The sequence below is a fragment of the Camarhynchus parvulus genome, chromosome 11 (assembly GCF_901933205.1).
Source record: "Camarhynchus parvulus chromosome 11, STF_HiC, whole genome shotgun sequence".
NCBI lineage: Eukaryota > Metazoa > Chordata > Aves > Passeriformes > Thraupidae > Camarhynchus > Camarhynchus parvulus.
In genome coordinates, this window is record NC_044581.1 from 15,818,241 (window position 1) to 15,831,274 (window position 13,034).

Here is a 13,034-nt window from a genome sequence, read left to right on the forward strand (position 1 = left end):
GTGAGAAATATAACCTGGTTTATTTGAAAACATAGATAAATCCAATAATAAATTCCAAAAGATCAAATTTTCCAAGTCATATCTCTTCAGCAATGTTTAGAAAAGAAAGAAAGGCACAAGATTTGAAGCCAGAGGTTATCTGCACATAAAACAAGGACTGTCAGAAAGCTTTGATGTTTTGTTCAGCTAAAGCCCAAGCTTAACATCACTGAAATCTTTGCTTTGGTTTTGTTCTGGGCAACTTCTACTTTTAAGAGTAGAAGTTGGTGCAGAAACTGACTGGAAATTCTATTACTAAGCCTCTAACGTCACTGCAAGTTTTTAGCACTTCTGGCATTGCTTCGGATGCTGCTGAGTCCCAGCTATGGAAGAAAAGCACTTACATGTATTTAGAAGAAAAATTATATACATACAATTTGTAGGTGATGGAAAGTGAAATTATGTGAACTCCACTTAATGACACTTATCTTGTGGGTTTTGCAATTCAGTTGCCATTTAGGATTGTGTCATCTAAGCATTTTTCTTTGACAGCTATAAACCAAGGATGCAGACTGCTGACTCTGAGTTTAAACCACCTAATTAAAAGGCAGAATTCCCCCATGTCTCTAGATGAGGGCTGATGGCAACAACTCTGTTGCCTGTTTTTTCTGCCTGATTTCCTTTGGTGGTGGAGGAGTGCTCCTGAACCGTATAATCTGAAATTATTGCACCGTATCTTTCGGCACACACTGGAAAAAATAAAAGTACATAGAAGAGATATAATAAATAATAATAAATAAAAAATGTAGTAAGATATATTGTTTATATACTACCTTTTTTTTTATTGCAAGTTTCAGAGTCAAAATATCACCCCACATTTGTCAGAGCAGCTCTCAGCTTTGTTTGAACCAAAGCCAATTGCCATTCTGTGATCAACCATTCAACCAAAATACAAAAAGCAACAGTAAAAGATAACAGAGTCTGAAGAATATATATTTACATAGTCTGAGAAAACTCAGGTGCTTCATCATTCACATTGGAGACATGGATCCTAACAGTTGCTGTGCCAGTCCTGGGCTCTTCCCCCTGATCCACAGCCATAATGATGAACTCATAGAGGTGGTTCGGGCGCTCATAGTCCAACCGTGTGGCTGGAAAAACAGTGCCATGAGAAGTAATGCTGAAGTCTTGGCTCAGAGTGTAATACAGCAGCTGGGCATTCTCCTTGGAATCACAGTCAGTGGCTGTCACTGGCAGAAGAGAAGAGAAAGATATTGTGTAGATCCAAGTTAGTGAATTGGAATGGTAATTGCATTTACTGCTACTGTAACAGGATTTGCCTTGGCATGTGATGCTTGAAATCAGTCAGAGAACTCTGCTGTCCCTTGTGCTTTTTAGTGGACTAACCCTTACTCAAAAACAGGTAATTTAAAAAACCAAAAGTCCCTGGGAGAATTTAGATGCTAGATCTTGACTTTGTTAAAGAGTCCTGTGCCATCAAGAATATAGTCTCACATAGAGAAGTATATTCTCATGTCCACCTGACCTACACTGCTGACTCAAAATCATTCAGATCATACACTGGGAAATAAAAGATGGGATATTTACATATATTATTCAACTGATGCCCATTATATGTTTGTCAGATCCTATTCATAACCTACAAAAATCTATGCTAAAAGCACAGCTACCAGACCAGTAACTAATAAACTACCATTAGTACAGGATAAATCACTAAGCAGAACAATTGGAGGTTATAAAAGCCTATTTACTAGAGAAAAGCAATTTTCCAGCAGTTGAATTTCCTCTTCTCCCCTCAAGATTTAGAGAAAGTTTATGTAAGGGTTAAAGACTAATACAAGGCCCTTGTACATCGGCTTAATAGACACAAATTCTTGCTAGGCTTTACAGAGCACCACTACTTGAAGCTCAAGTTCTTGGTCTCCCTGAGAAGAAGCAAAGTCTTCTTGTCAAGCATCCAAACAAAACCTCACACAGAACAGTTAAGGTGTACAAGGGGTTGTTAATGCAAGAGAGCAGAATTCCTACAGCAAGCCCACACAGGACTCAGAGACAGGCAGAGAAGGAGAGCTGATGTGTCTATAACTTCTGATCCAGGATCACTCTCTTCCTCCAAGAAATGCAGCAAGGCTGCTACTATGAGCCTGCTGCTGTAATACCAACCACAACAAAGTTCTGTTACTTCAAAATTCCACAAAGAAAATCTGTTTCCTTTGCATTCCTGTCCCCCAGAATTGTTTGGGTTGTGGCACCAGTAAATAACTGACATGAATCTACAAGGTGTCATTTGCCTTTAGAGAGCTACGACAACCCACACTGGGACAAGTAATTTTGCTTTCTGAACTGAATTCTAAGTGGTGCAAGGGAGAAAAATACAGGGAACATAATAAATGGCTTCAGGAGCACTAACCTTGGAGAAGTGCAGTTGTCATAGGAACTGTTTCAGGAACACCGACTTTGCTGTAAATCGACTGATGAAATTCGGGGGCACAATCATTCACATCTGTGATTACAACCAAAACCTTAATGGAGAAGAGGGGAATGTTAAACAGCAAAGTGAATCAAGGCAACAACCTCACTGCTCTGGAAATACTACATGGAAGAATTTCCCAAAAACATCCTTGAAGTCTTCAGCAGCTATAGGATAAGACATTTTTCTTAGATTGCTCTTTTTCTGCTGAGTGCCACTGAAATATTACATTCCAAGATACTAGCAATTGCCAAGTCCCTGACCCTGCAGCAATGTTTTCCACTCACCCTTCATCTCCATTGATTATTCCTTATTACTAGTTTAAAGGAAAATGCACCATCTGCTTGCCAAGCACCCTTTTTCCACTATCTTATCTTGCAACACTTCTGTGATTTGTAACACTAAAAACTCTACTGCCAAGCATATTGCATTTTAGCATTATAAATCTCTAAGACCAAGTTCTGAATTTAATTACAGCAGTACAAATCAGATATAAGTGGAACTGATCTCCAGGGAAGTGATCACAGCCCCAAGCCTGACAGGGCTCAAGGAGTGCTTGGACAATGCTCTGAGGCACAGGGTGGGATTGTTTGGGTGTCTGTGCAGGGCCAGGAGCTGGACTCAATCCTTGTGGGTCCCTTCCAACTCTGGATATTCTATGGTTCTGGAAAACCAAGTAAGAGATACAATTTTGCCTCTAACATCTTTACAAATGCTTTCTTATTCCTGTGTCAAATACGAGTCCACAGTTTACACTCCCAACAGTAAGGAGTGTATAAAGGAGCCTTACTGGTGGCTCATGCTGCACATCATGCAGTCAGTGGAGGCATTCTGCATTACAGGGCACCAAGCAGAGCTGTATTCCATGAGCCTCGCAGAGCAGCTATGCATGAACTGGAGCTGCTCTCTCAACTATTGAGGTAGTATCAGTGTAAAGCAGGTACAAGTTAAACTACCTCTAGGCTAAACATATTTGTAAAATCATCTCATAATCCTCTTTTGGGTCATATTTTACCATTCTTTATCTTGCAGTACACAAGGGTCAACTGAAACTATCAGGCTCTGCTGTGCTACAGGCAGTGTTTGTTTACACTGGCACACTGCTTCCTGTCTCTCTGTGTCCTCACACTTAATTCTAATAATTCTGTCTCCAGCTCCCTATCTTATTTCCTGCAGCAGGAACAAACTCATATAGTATGCTTTTCCTAGCTCAGTGAATCTCTGAATTCAAATAACTATATTAAGAAATATTTTTGCTGTCAAACAGCTTTCTAGAATACCACAAACCATCAGCTTTTAATATCAGTGATTTTTTTATTACTTTCTTGTTTTACGAGTTCACTTTGGGTTCTTGATACAAAACAAGTAATTCTTTGTTTTGCCTTTGTTTCAGAGTGGAATAATCTCAAATGTACCTCATGCTTGAAGAAAGTAGAGTAAAACAAAACCTCATGTCTGGCTTGGACACACCCATTTCCATGTGTTACCAGATAAGGCTTGGCATCTATGATGGGATGGCATATTGATCCCTCAGAAGCAGCCTTTAGAGCATCCGCAAGAGTGAAATCCAAGAGCACCTAAACCACTCCTCAACATCTTCCCAGAGACAGAAAGACTTTTGAAACGGACAGCAGAACGGCCAGCATGAGGAAACAGGAGCTCCTGGTGAATCTGTCCAGATTCCAAAGGATGAAGGAAAATGGAATTGCAGCCAGGCTGCTGGAGGGGAACACCTACCTCAGCAGCAGTGCTGAACTGCTCCTCGCTCTCCTCTGCCCTGACCAAAAGGAGGAACTGGTGGGGGTCTCCTTCATAATCCACACTCCGAGTTAGACTGAGCTCTCCTGTTGCCCCATCAATGCTGAACAGACCCCCAGGATTAGTGAGCAAACTGTAGCTCAGGGATTTCTTTTGATATGACACAGCAGTGACTGTAAGAAAGCTGCATTAAAAGAAATAAAAAGAGAGGACTCAAGGACATAACATGACATTCTGAAAAATATGACAAAAGCAATGCATATCAGGAATGATGGTGCAACCCTGCAGGTCTGCTCAGAGGTATCCTCAATGAAGTCAGTGACAGCTGTATCTAAACACCAAATTCAAGCATTTTGTTACACAGTGCTTCTATCACCTTGGGGTTAAACAGATAAAGATTCTTGGAAGCAGAACACAGTAAGGATTAAAAATGCAGGAACAGAGGATTTAAATTTTGCTGCAACTGAATTTGCCTACTTCAACTTCCTTCTGTGGTAGTGATGGTTTTCAGGCAGGAAACTAAAAGATAAAGCAAGATGAAAAAGATTTGCTTTAATAACAGCACAGTAAGTTTGCTGCAGTCATACCATCCTAAAGTTCCAACAGATAACAGCAAAAGGATAAAAGCCAGGCCCTAGCAGCAGTGTGTGTTATAGCTTACACTGGACACATATTTTTAGCTCATCTGACACTATCTTTTTTCCACTGAAGTGCAATGTGTTTAAAGCCTTCAAGTGGAAACACCCACAATAAGAAGTAAAAGAAGAAATTTAAAACTAAATATTTTTAAAGGATTTAAGCCAGACAACTAACTCCTCAAGTTCTTTTGCTTTAACACGAAAGTTTCTTAGGAAAAAGAATTCCATCTCCCAGGAGAACACACCAACATGATCCTGTGGTAATTACAGTAAAAAAAACGCAAACTCATTTTGTGCAAACTCCTTTTTCTCCCCCTGCACTGCCATGCTGCTGTGCCTCACTTCCCTCTGGTGCACTACTAAACCAATGGACAACACTGCTGTGGGTCATTATCTCTCTTCAGTTTTCTCTCCTATTTTCCTGTGCAGTTTCAGCTGGTGTATGACTGCATTCCTGCCAACAGGAATTACTTTTCTCTCCTTCTAGCTCCCTGCCCTAGCTAGATGTTCAAGCCACCTCTCCTTTCCTGCCAGTACTGAAAATCTCAAGGCCATGCTGGAAGCACATTTAACAACCTAACTGAAAACTTTTTTTGCCTTTTTTATCTTTGTACCTCCTCAGCTCAGGCTGCCTGTGCAGCGGTAGCTCATTGGTGTGACAGGCAGAGCAAAGAAAGGAAAAGATTTGGTAATGATCCTCTGCTCAGCAGCAGCCTTAAATCAGGCTCTAATTAGGAAATCCTAAACCCAGAAATTCAGTGCACAACAGCAACTCTGTTCTGGTTTGGCAAACCAAAACCACTATACCTGCACACTTGGGTAATTGGTCCAATTTAAATAAGAGAACTTTAGGATCCTAAATGGATTTTCATGGCTATTTCTGGACAACACATTACAGAAACAATTTTCACACTTTCATTCTGTATATTCAAACCTTTTTAGATGTAATAACTCCACAAAATACTTCATTCTTTTTGGATATTACCAACTCATTTGATCAACTGACTAATCTACTATCATCTAAGGTGTGCAAACCTATTTCTAATAGTGATAAAAAAGTTATGAATAATTTTATTTTTAATTCTAAACACTATTGAACCCAAGACAGCAGGTACCTGATGGACATTAAAGTATTTTGCAGTTATTCCATTTCTTTTATGCCTGTGCAATTTAATTTTATTGCCGTTTTAAACAACCCTTGTTCTCTACTAAGATCTGGTTTTAGATCTTAACAGTCCTTAGTTATTTGGACACTATAAAACTGAATGTTCCAGACTGAACATTAGCACCACAGATAATATAATATTAATAATATTTGAACTGCCATAGAAGGAACACATTGACTGGACAAAAGTATTCTCGATTCAAGTGGAAGAGAAAATATTTGTTGTAAGGAAAAAACCAGTTTGGAAAAGAAGGGACTGAGCATTCAGATGGACTTATGTTACTAACATTTTCTGTGATATTTCAATTGACATGGAGATACAAAGGATGGAGAAATAAAATAGCAAGTTCTGTGGCATCTTCATTTTAGCTCCGTTTGTCATTGTGATGAAGACAGGAAAAAGAATCTCGGTTTTTCCAATTTTCTCTTGGTGGTGAAGGCATTTCTCCAAATTTGACACATAAAATTAATGTATTCTTTCACACAGGATATCTTTCTTCATGATGTAATAGTACTAATTTCTATTCTGCATTTGTTTGAAAGTTAAGAAACAATCAATACCTAATCCTTTCCATATAATTTCAAAAAGTAAGAAAGCACAACTATTCAGTAGCACCTCTCCCTGTAACAGGGTGACTGAAACAATAGAGCATCAAACTGTGTCTGGATCACTTCTATTAAGAGACCTAAATTGCTTCTCACAGTATTTATTTATGATTCACAAACAATACCAAGGCTCTGGGGAGATCAAAGAGAAGTCAAAAGCAGCACCACAACCTCCCTGCCCTGCTGCGAGCTGTTACTTACGGTTCTCCTTGAGGGGTGCTCTCAGGAACGTACACAAAGTATGAGATGTTGGTGAACTGTGGTGGCCGAAATCCAGCAATTACAGAAACAGAGGCTGGGGATCCTCTGCTTCCAAGTTTATCTGCTGCTAGTACAGTCAGCAAATACTCCTTGTCCCTCACCAATGGCAAACCTGTTGTTTTAATCCAACCAGTGTCCTTCTCAACTTCAAATCTGTCTTCGCCACCTGAAAGGAACATGTCCACAAATTGTCATCAGTGAGAACATTTTTATTTGATTAAAATTAGGAGGAGAATACAGTGTCAATTCCCAAGTTAGCTTTGGCTTAGGATCAGCATGCACACCAAGGTTCAAAAGTTTGTTTAGAACTTACAAATCAGTCATGACATTCATCATTCATGATTGCATTTCAAAATTCTATTTTACTCTCTGGACAATTATCACTCTTCTTTATCACTGAATTATAAAATAGTTCGGACTGGAAGGGACCTTAAAGTCCATCTCATTCTACCCCCTGCCATGGGCAGGGACACCAGCTTGCTCCCAGGACACTTTCAGGGATCCAGGGGCAGCCACAGCTTCTGTGACTGGGCATCCCCACCCTCACAGGGAGGAATTTCTTCTCAATATCCCACCTAAACCTACTCTCTGTCAGTTGAAAGCCATTCTCCCTTGTCCTGTCACTCCAGGCTCTTCTGAATAGTCTCTCTCATCTTTCTTTTATCTTCCAAAACTTTGCTGTTGCTTCACCCCAAGTATCCCCTACCAGAAAATACTCCACTGGAGAAGTATTGCTGCTCCTCATCTGCTCAGACACTGTTGAACTATTACTAAAGTTTCTCAAAAGGAGACACACACACAATATTATCACTGAGTTTGTACAAGCTCTGCACAACCCAGACCTTTAAAAATTTGTTACAAATGAACCAGAAGCATGACTCCCACAAGGGATAGGAACGTTAACCCTCCTCTCCGCCCAACAAACTACTCCTCCACAGACTGTCTCATAAATGCAGTCGCCATTGCCACCCCTTGCCAAAGCCTTGGGATTACTGACTGCTGCAGTCCCCATCATACCCAGGGATATATTTTGGCAAGAAATCAACTTTGCAAAGAAATCTATGCATGCATCAATAAAAGTTGATTTTTCTCACACTTAGAGCTGAAGGTTTATGGACCTCTTGCAGGAGGAAAGGAAAATCAAGCTGAGGATAAAAAGTCACAATAGTGAGGCATAATACTCAGGGAATGGGAGGATCAAAATATACCTTCTAAGAGAAAATATTCTACAGTTCCATGGATCCCTTCATCTGCATCCACAGCAAGCAGCTTGTACACTTCAGTGCCTCCTGCAGCCTCGGGGGAAACCACAGCCAGGAAGGGGAAGGGCTCCATGGCCCACTCAGGGACGTTGTCATTCACATCTGTCACAGTAAGTGACACGTGCACCAGGTACCAGTCCTTCCCTAAAGGTCACAGCAAAAGGAAGAAATCATTAGACAGCTACTTCATGGCACTGAGAGTAACAGGAACCTATCAGGACCTTAGTGTACACTTCCTGCAATACTGCTGGCACATAGTCCAGAAACACCTGGAGTCTGAAGTTCTTCTGGAATGAACAGCATCCAAGAGCAATGTGGGGAAGAAATAACCAGCACAAGCACTGCTGACCTGCAAGACTGGGGCCACCCATATCACATTCTTCTGAGATCTCTTCTTAGGAAATATCACACATTCTTAAATTTTCAAGCTTTATATAACTTTTTTCTAAAAAGTGTATTCTTTTTCTGAAGAAGGAAAAAAAAGCATCAACTGCTTTGTTCATGCGAAGTTACAGCAACTCTGAATTTTGAAAGTTAATACTTGTTGCCAAAAAATTCTAATCTACTCTAACCAATGATTTGCCCTTCTGTAAAGTTCACTGAAATCCTAATATAGTTTTCACTCCTATTTAAGTTGAAATATTATTAAATACCAATCAAAATCCAGAAGAACAAACCACCACAAAATGGAACTTCAAAATTTTCCAAAAATCAACAGCATAAGATTCTTAAAAACTGAGGAAAAATATTTATTACACTTTTACCATTATTAAATTAACTCATGAAATAGCAGAGCTCCTAACAAGTAATAAGTATCAGCCAGGTATTGCTGAAAAGGTGGCAGAAAGGACACCTGAGGCACTGATGGAGCAAAGGGGTTTTTTTTAAACTGGTAATTATCAGTAATATCAGGGAACACAGTATGAATAAAACTTGGGCCTGTGGGCCAGCCTAGCTTCCAGTAGACTGGCACTGACCTTGTAAATAGTTCTGGCCAGAAGCCAGGCTGATGTTCCTGCAGGCCATATTTAATGCCTCTGGCTCCAGAAGGGTGAGCCCCATGTGCCTCCATAGGCAGCACAACTGCACTGGCACTGCACTGTGCTCCAGCCTGGAACGTGGCCCAGGCCAAAACTGCCATCTACACTGCCAGCATGACTTAGCCACAAACTTAATAATGGATGTGAAGAATTTCTAAAGTTGATGGTGTTAATACTTGATTTCAGTGTTGATTTATTATTTATACATACATGAAAACATACAGACAAGCATTTATTTTCAAAACAGCTCTACGGGAATTGAAACAACATGCTAAAAGGAACATCTAAAACTACCAGTTTTAACTTAAATCTAATTAATAATACAAAGACCTTAGTATTTAAGTATATATTGAAGTAGAAAGACCTTCGTATTTAAGTATATATTGAAGTAGAACGTGCTGTCAAAATATCTAATCTTGTAGACAGTGTTGTGTTGCTAAGGAAGCCTGTTCTCCCAGGAAGTTACTTAGGCTGAACTGCTGTACTCATTCTCCCTCTCTACTGCAGCGTGACATCCTTCTACAAAAAACATCCATATTCTAACTAAAATCTGTTCCTTTGTGTGAGGTGTGCATGTACACACATTCTCCCTTCACTCCCACAGAAGCACCACCTCCTGCAGCTTCAGCTTTCCATACTCAGGAGTTCCTGTCTGCTGGCACATGGCAATTTTAGCACAGCACACGGGTCTGCCACCTGTGAACAACCAGCTCGTGGGCTGTTGTAAAGAAAACTCCTTGGTGTTGTGACTGGCAAAGTCAGATAGAAGTTTCTTAGTTTAGATTCCTGAGACTTAATCCATCATGACCTTTGAGTACATCTATTTTTACCCAGAAAATTATTTTAACAGAAAAAATCAGCAGCCACCCAGGATATTCACTTGAGTTCACCTTGTAAAATTGTATTAATTCATCTGTATTTTAAACCTGTGAGTACATGGCCTTGTTACTGTTTCTCTAAAGAGCAACAAAATGTGTATTGACAGTAACTTGTTAAAGCCAAATTAATTTCTTTATAATTATACCCTGTACCCAGAATCCAATGTTCTAGGGAATATCAGTTTTACAGTAGCGCTTATAAAAAACAGTGCCTACAGCAAAACCCAATATCTAATTTATCAAACAGTAAATTACAGAAGTGATCTGTTTCCTGAAAAAGAAGCTGCATTGGGTTTGCCCATTAAACATGCCTTGCATCACACTGTAGAACATGGATACATGCAACATGTGTTCTGACATTTTCATGGCAAAATTCCCAGTTTCCATGTACATCCAAGTCTTTCAAAGCATTTCTGACTGTGAGACCCGCTGTGTGTTAGGTATTACTGCACCTCTGCAGACAGAAATGTTGGGAGGCCCAGTGTAAAGATGCTCAATTCAGCTTCTGTAGACAGATCTTCTTTAAAACAGTGCCTGTGAAGCCAAAGTTTCCAAAGACAAACTCAAACTGCTTCACCACAAAACACAGCTGGCACTGAGGTGAGAGCACAGTTGCCCACTCTGCTGTTGCACTTCACATGTAGTTACCCAGGTGTAATTCCCTTCAGCACTCAGACAGACTCTGAAAGCAGCTGCTTTGCTTTCTCCTGGGTGTAGCACAAAAAAAAAAAAAAGCTACAAGAAGCTGAAAAACCCTTAAAAAACCTCAAATATGTCAAAAGACGCAGCATGTACATTACTTCTCACTACCATACTAAATAGTACCAGATGTGTTTTAAATATTTGTGTTCTCATGTCAGAATGTGTGTCCCAAAAGTCCCAGGTCAGCCAGTCCAAGACACCTGAAGAAAATGCAGAGGGAATGTGCTGGACGTTGATCCAAAGCTAAAATACACCACAGCAACACACAGCAGGGTGAGCTCTTAATGAGAAGTGCCAAATGCAATCAGTGACTGCTTGAACACTCCTAAGATTTTAACTAAAAGGTGTCCAAACAGAGTAGCTGCAAAAGGCAGAAGTTAATGTCAAAGTTGCCTGTCTCTTCTCAAAAGAACAGCTCTGGTGGAAGCTGCCCCAAGTTTGTAAATACCCACTATTAGCCTAGTTTGCCTGGGCATACTGTGGGCTTAAAGTAGCAGCACTAAATTAGAAGCTGGGTTAAGAACCTCTGAAAATCTGCCCCCATAATAGCAAGACCTACTGAGGATTTGAATGCTACCTTGGTAACCCTGCTAGGAGTAGAAAGGTTACTGATGCTTGTCTCTCTGGTGTCTGGAAATCATTCTCCTGATCAGCCCCTGAACTCACTCAGGTTCAAGTCCTGCTACAGTTCCTAATATGCATGTATTATGTAGTCCTCTGTCCAAAAGTAAGTCCCAATTTAAGAATAATTCATTTTTATTGAAGAAGCAGTAATAAATCTGGTTAGAAACCCCACTTTCATCACTTAACCAATGCTAATTCACTGAAAATTAATATGCTGGTACTCAGAACATATTTGTAACTGAGAAACAGTTGTAAGAAAACTATGCAGAAGTGCATAAGCACCAAGCTTAATCCTCATATGCTCTAGCAAACTTTATTGCTCAAAAACTCAAAGGACTTGGGCACATTCCTCCAGCTACTTGTAGTTTAGGTTTTAGGAGACCTTAGTGACATTCTGACATCTTGGCAAGACCAAAGCTTTCAGCAATATGTTGGTTACTTCTGAAACACATGAATAACCTAAAGAATTTTGTTAGGACAGTCGGGACAGTCAGCAGGAACTGCAGTGCAGGTAATGGAAGAGACAGCATTTAAGTGCCCTTCTTGACCAGCATCCATTTCCACTGCATATGACTCCACAGATCTTATTGGTATATTATCTTCCTCCATCAACCCCAGACAATCTGATTCATAAGAAAAAGTGCTGAATAAATCATCATGATTTCCCAGATAAAGGCAGTCTGGAGGAAAATGACTGCAAGTAAGTTTTCCCTTGACTGCATACCATATATCACAGGAAAAACTACAGCAGAAACACCAACCAGGACTGGACCTCTCTGCAGAGACCTACAAACGTGACCTGACAACTTGTGGAAACAACATCAGGGTGTCCAGCGAAGCATGATGGGACAAGGGCTTGCCAGAGGACAACCAATGTGATGAAGAGACTGACAGCAACAATAATGTCTGGGTAATATGTGGATGTCTAGCAGGACAATGCATTAAGGATTTCAAGGTACATGATCATGAACATTATTTTTTTAAGCATAAGTCCACATTCTAATTAGCACAGCAAGTATTTCCAGGTTTTTGCTTGACTGTAATTACCATGACACACACAAAAGGCAGTCTCATGTGTTTTGTAACTGACTCAGCCACTTGCCTGCAGAAAAGACCTTAAACCAGATTTTCAACTCATTTTGAATAAGGTACATAAAATACATTTTCTCTCTTACTTATGAAAATTTTTTGTGCTTTAAGACAGTGGATGGATAGAAATTTTAGAACTCTACACCTCTCTATAGTTCAGGTGTCTCAATACCTCTGTCCATCAAAACATCTCCCATATGTACCTTACAGATATATTAATTAAATATGTACATCTGTACATAAAAGTAACATGAACATGAATCTGCATTCATATATTATGGTTAATAGTAGTTTATTAGTCCTATATGTGCAGTAATATTCTGCATTATAGAAGAAAATAATATGGTACAATTCCACTCAAATCTTAGCAGAAACAGCTTAAAACTGATAATCCCTGTGGATTTGGGTTAAGTCCTACAAACACACAGAGAGGTTCTACTGAAATTATCTGTTCCCAATACCAGGCCCTGACAAGCAGTGGAGATATCTGCCACTATATCCAGCAGAGCAAGTCAGCCACTCCTGAGATCCTAAGTCAGGA

General features: G+C 39.9%; 1 protein-coding gene across 1 annotated transcript in view; it reads right to left on the minus strand.

The window, feature by feature from the left end:
- The window catches only part of LOC115907904 (neural-cadherin-like), a 59,454-nt gene that overhangs the window by 36,228 nt on the left and 10,192 nt on the right, over nt 1–13,034 (minus strand). The window contains exons 2-6 of the mRNA XM_030956128.1: nt 8,107–8,304; nt 6,839–7,064; nt 4,208–4,412; nt 2,411–2,522; nt 980–1,229 (exon numbers count right to left, since the gene is read on the minus strand). Of these exons, the coding sequence (XP_030811988.1) occupies nt 980–1,229; nt 2,411–2,522; nt 4,208–4,412; nt 6,839–7,064; nt 8,107–8,304 (991 nt within the window). The remainder of the gene's footprint in view (nt 1–979; nt 1,230–2,410; nt 2,523–4,207; nt 4,413–6,838; nt 7,065–8,106; nt 8,305–13,034) is intronic.